The following is a 6,000-nucleotide window of genomic DNA, read 5'->3' as shown; positions in this document are numbered from 1 at the left end:
TGGTACAGCAACTGCAGTCGGAGGCACATTTGCGCTGGCGAAATGTGTCGATCCAACAGGCGTCGTCTCAGAAGTTTCGGTGGAGCCTGAAATTTTTTGTTATTTCGATGTCAGTGCAGGCATAATTTTTGTTGGTTTTGCTATGAAAGTGTGTGACAGCGGACAATTTGCAATTAATTTTTTTATACTCACCCTATTAACCTTGCCAAAACAAGTGTTGATGTGTTCTCAGGCCTATTTTAAGAGCAAATGTTGCCTAAACGAACCCGGGCAGTGTAAGGATATGATTTTAAAAAATCCAGAAAGCTTGATATTAATCACAACACACACAACAAATTCATCGCTTGCAAACAATCCCTCAAAATTTTGGAGACTTATGACTGCTTATTTGTGGGAATGCGAAATCATTAAAGTCCCTTTTGTGAAACGTTTATTCATCCAGATGGCTGCGACGTGTCATGCGCCATGACGCACTTACTGGGCACACCTTTTGTCAGCGAGAACTGCGGAGCCGCCATGGCTTCGGAGAAGCGTGCTTGTCTCGTAAGCCGCAGACCAGGGTAGAATTCGCACCCAGACCGAAATTTACCAAGTTTTCTTTTCAAGGCTGCAGCGTCTACTACTTTTCGGGGCGTCGGCTTGAAGGAAGAAGAGGACGATGAAGTAGGGCACGCATGGTGTGCCCTTTTGTTCCCAGATCGCAATGTTTTCGCCAGTGTGAATGTAAAAATATATATTACTAAGTGGCGTTGCTGTATGTGTCATTCTTTTACCTACAAGTGGCGACCTCGGACGCTTTCGAACTGCAACCTTCCATACGTCCGCACCGCGAACTTCGATTCTTCTGCAACACTCTGCATTCAAAGAGGCAAGTTATGTCGCATCCGCAAGACGTGAACGCTTCCTCCGCCGCTTATGATGTTGCAACCGTCAAGCTTTCGGACTTTTGGCTGGCAGACCCTGCTTTTTGGCTCGCTACTATCGAGTGCCTTTTCCAACAAAATCGTATCACCTCACATCAGTCAAAGTTCGACTGTGTTATCGGCGCTCTGACAATTAACTTCCAGGCCAGCAGGCCTCTGGAATCTGTAAAGGAGTACGTTTATCTAGGTCAGTTACTCACCGCGGACCCAGATCATGAAAAGGAAATTTACAGAAAAATAACATTGGGTTGGAGTGCATACGGCAGGCATTGATAAATCCTGACTGCGAGCTTACCACTGTCGCTGAAAAGGAAAGTGTGCAGTCATTGCATTCTACCGGTGGGAACATACGGGGCAGAAGCTTGGGTGCTCACAAAGAAGCTCGAGAACAAGGACCGCGCAAAGAGCGATGAAATGGTAAATGTTAGGCCTAACGTGAAGGGAAAGGAAGAGAGCGGTGTGGATCAGAGAACATACAGGAATAGCCGATATTCTAATGGACATTAGGAGAAAGAAAATGGAAGCTGGGCAGGCCATGCAATGCATCTAATGCATAATCGGTGGGCCATTCAAGTTAAAGAATGGATACCAAGAGAAGAGAAGTGCAGTCGCGGACAGCAGAAATCTAGGTGGAGTGATTAAGTTAGGAAATTTGCAGGCACAAGTTCGAATCAGCTAGCGCAAAACAGGGGCACTAGGATATAGCAGGGAGAGGCCTTCGTCCTGCGGCGGACATAAATATAGGCTGATGATGATGATGACTAGAACTAACCCTGGGAGTATTAGCCAGCACCACCACTCACACACCTTGGTGGCGGATGTGGAACATCCTTTCTGCCGCAGGCATCACGAGCACGTGATCTTTTTGGGTGAAGGCCAATAAACTGGGTGAGGTCAACAAACTCACACATGTTACCTGAAGGCATCAATGTTGTCGCATTCAAGACCCTCGTTAGGTGACGAACGAGAAGGGAACCGAGGAGCTTGATTTTTATTAATCGTATCATAAGAAGCCAACAAAGAAGCAGAAGCCTCTCGGTTCCCTTCCTTCTCGTTAACTGTCTGAGTAAGACGTGCATCATATTGACACGTATACATGTTTATCTTTTACCGGTGGCCGCTTTCCACCGGCTAACAAATGCTAAACATAATCGCTCGGCGCAGGACGCGCCTGCATCGGAAGCTTCTCGAACGTTATCGATGCTTCTATCCATCGTCTGTGGTCACCGACGATCATGTAATCTGATTCTATGAGCGACGGAAATTGTATAGAACTTTCTGGAAGACACGCGGGCACCAGGGATTAATCTGGAACCTTTGATGACTCACGTATAAAAGCCGACGCGTTTCGCCGCTGATCAGATTTCGACGATCACCGACTGCGTTCGCCGCTATCGTTGTGCTTTGAGTGTAGCTTTCTTTTGTGGACACACGTTTGCCCAATGAAGAAACAGTTTCGTCATACACAGTTTTACGACTATTCTCTTCACTGTCACTACTACGTGACAATATGGCTGAAACTAGGGGTGCGATCGCCCAAAGAGCTCGCTTTTACGTTCCTTCGCTTGCCCTCTCTGGATTGATCAGAATTGTGATTGCGTCAGCGGCCGTCAGAGACAGCGGGGTGGTACCGCAGATTTGCCACTTTGTGACGTAGCAGCCAAAACGAACGCGCGGAAAGCGAGCTGGGGCGCGATCTTGTACGCGTTCCAAAATGGAACGGAGGCGTTCCGTTCCATCGAGCCGCACACGATTGGCCAATTTCAACCGCGACGTTCAAATTGACCAATCGTGTGCGGCTCGATGGAACGGAACGCCTCCGTTCCATTTTGGAACGCGTACAAGATCGTGCCCCTGCTTGCGTGATCGCAGCCCTAGGCTGCGATCGCGCAGCCTCTACAGCATAGGGCTGTAGAGGCTTTCGGCCTTATTGATGCGCGGATCACCAATAGCCTCCTGTAGCCTGCTGCGTGCTACCTAGTTATGCATACAAAGCTGGCAGCTGTAAAACCGAAGTGCTGACAAAAAGAGAAAGATGAAATGTCTCAGATATTTTGTATTTCCATCGTCTACTATCGGATAATTTGAAGATTCGCAGAAGTACAGGCGTGGATTTCGTCTGCTATGCGCTGAATCCCCTTAATAGTCTATGCCAGGAGGTTAACCATAGAGGTAGAATAGCCCGAGGCGGCACTAAGCAACATCGTCAGATGCTTTTCAGCTGCTGGGAAAATATTTTATATTCCTTCCAACTGTATTGTAAAAAAAGTACGTTGGGCAAGCAGGCCATTGTCTCAACCAGCGCAACAGGCAGAAGAAATACAACGTAGAGCATGCTCTTTCCTGGCATTTAGCTTTCTACTGTAAAGACGGTTGCGGAGTGCGACAGTTTGCTAAAGCAATGATTTTGAGAAGAAACCATGATAAATGTACGCGCGAAATTTCTCAAATGGAAATAATCTTAACGCTATAAAACACTTGAAAGCCCCACTCCCCTCCCTTGCGTTTTTATAAAGAACTTTATTTACTGCCACGTTCTAATTAAAGAAACTCTGGCCAGGCACTATGACCGACAATGACTGTCCAGATATGCGATCCTACATATTAGCGTTTTTTTTCTGACGTTGTTGCTTTTATTTTCCTCATCAAACTCAATGTTTGTCCCTGTCAATGTTGGTTCATCAGAAATAAACCTGATTTCTTAAACCAGCATTCGTGGTGTATGTTCTACGCTTTATGTAGCATCTTTCTCGCGCTGCTGCCTTGACATTGTATCCGGAAATGTATCTTAACCTGAATCACATGCTCGAATTCATCTAAATGACGCCTGTCGTGAATGCGCCGAAGGAAACGCAATGAGCACCTTCTGCGCGTTTGCGCTAAGCGTAATGCGAAGTCAAGCATTGGCTTTAAGAGGAAGCTTTAGCTCGGGGGCTAATATCTAAATACATGTAAAAGGGGAATTCGTTTTTCTCGGCAACCACTCCACCAAATTTAACGAGGTTTGTCAGATTTAAAAGAAAACTTAAAATCTGGTGACTGCTTGTTTTGAATTTTTGATTTAGCTCGTCAACTTTGTATTAAAAATTTGCAAAAATCGCAAATTGTCAGAAAACGTAATTATCACGTTTACAACTCTAACTCAACCATGAAAAATGATATCAAAATTCTATGCGTTGCATCTAATAGTACATCTAAAATGAAGAAAATTGATATATTACACATGAAACTCGAAAAATGTAGTAATATGAAAAGTAAGCTTTTGCGGAACCCTTGTACACAACGTGACGAATTCACGTAAGATATAAATTGACATATCGAACGCGTCCGCTAAGAATGATCTAATTGACGCCGTTCAAAGAAACACGATAGCTGTTCTTGATGCTGAGCTATTAATTTGTAATTTTGGTGCTTCTATTTTTTCCCAACTTTCGAATTTTTGAAAATTCAATTAACACATGTCGCAGTTTCACCCGAAAGGCGAAGCATCAATTGCGATAGCAAATTAGTAGAGAGCTATACAGAGTAAGGATGGTAGTTTGATCAGCTGTGTAAACTTGGACATGCAGCAGCACCAGCAACGCGCAGAACTGTTGTCGACTTGTCGGCATTTTGCCCGCGTTCGCACCAAAGGCGCGCGGCGTTGGTGACTGTTGCCGGTGCCTCGGGACGGATCGGAGGTTTTCGACGAGATCTGCCCGGGGCGGTATACTGTAAGAGTCTACCTAGTGGACTGTCCATTTCGGCTGCCGCTGATTGGCTGCTGCTTGACGTGCAGGAAGGAGACTGGCTGGCACCTTCCTGCACGTCATGCAGCAGCCAATCAGTGACAGCTGAAATTGACAGAGAGAGAGAGAGAGAGAGTAAACATTTTATTACAAAAAGAAAAAGTAGTAAGAGTGTGGGAGGGACCCCTAGTCCGGGGTCCCTAGAACGATCTCAGCGACAGCACGGGCCCGTTGAACTAGGGCCCGGCGGACTTCGGGAGGCCCGTCGCGGAGGGCATCTTCCCTCAGCTCTTTGGTGCGGAATGGGTGCAAGATGACTGGCAGGGGAGGGAATAATTTTGCGGTGCACTCCACCGTGATATGGAACGCCGTGGGGGAGCTTCTACAGCCCGGGCAAGAGTCTGCGTAGCGGTCAGGGTAAAATTTATGTAGGGAGAGGAGATTCGGTAATGTGTTTGTTTGAAGTTGGCGGAGTGCCACCTCTTCCTCTCGCGAGAACGACAGCGGCGGCGGGCCAATGGTGTGTCTTGTAGAGCACTGCACGGGCTCGGGCTTACCAGAAAGCCCGGGCCCGGCCCTGCCCACGGGCCGGGCTGGGTCGGGTGGGGTAGTTGTTTCACAGGCACAGGCGGGTCGGGTACGGCATTGTGCTTTTTGATCCGCGGGCCCGTGCCGGGCTCGGGTATTTTGACGCGGGCCCGGGCTGGGCTCGGGCTTTCTGGTGGTGTGCATGTAACGTGGAGCAAGTTATCTTCGCGCGTCTACTCTGAAAAACCTGTTGCCCCGGCGCAGCTGGAAGCTAGCAGTGCTACTCCTGTGTACTTCCCATTACTTCTTCCGTCGTATTTTGCGCTGTTTGAACAGAATGTAAAAGTCCAGAAAGACCGAAGTCGCCTCAAACCAAAGGATGCCGTTGTAGGCCTTGCCTAAATCAATGTATTAATGCTTTCAGCGCGGTGCAAGCGCGTTCGCGACTTCCTGATTCTTCAAAGGCGAATTGGTAAAACGATGACTGGTAAAATAAGATAATTCGTCACGCGGCCGACATATGGCACTGCGTCCTCCATGATTACGCGCATGTTCTCAACCGGCCGCCTAGCAGCAGCGCATTACGCTGCATAATGGAGGAACGAGAAGCTTTCTTTCTCCATTTACTCCATCCATGCGCTGCGCTCACGACCGGTCGTGGCTGCGCTTCGACTAGAAATACGGTTGAGTGGGACGAGCGGCTAGGGCGGCGCATGCTTTGCAGTGAGGCGCCCGACGTGGAAAAATACTGTGGCGGCGCTGCGATAGAAGTGGATTGGGCCGCATGAAGGTCGCGCCGTGGGAAACTGCTGGCGATACTG

At 47.9% G+C, this 6,000-nt stretch overlaps 1 protein-coding gene across 1 annotated transcript in view; it reads right to left on the bottom strand.

Moving 5' to 3' along the window:
* Positions 1-773: 773 nt before the first annotated feature.
* Positions 774-6,000, bottom strand: part of LOC125945040 (uncharacterized) — an 87,962-nt gene continuing 82,735 nt past the window's right edge. The window contains exon 10 of the mRNA XM_049666595.1: positions 774-854. Coding sequence (XP_049522552.1) covers positions 774-854 — 81 coding nt within the window. The remainder of the gene's footprint in view (positions 855-6,000) is intronic.

Source organism: Dermacentor silvarum, chromosome 4 (assembly GCF_013339745.2).
Source record: "Dermacentor silvarum isolate Dsil-2018 chromosome 4, BIME_Dsil_1.4, whole genome shotgun sequence".
In the NCBI taxonomy this organism is placed as follows: Eukaryota; Metazoa; Arthropoda; class Arachnida; order Ixodida; family Ixodidae; genus Dermacentor; species Dermacentor silvarum.
Note: the sequence above shows the minus strand (reverse complement) of the source record. Positions and strands in the feature narration are given on the sequence as shown.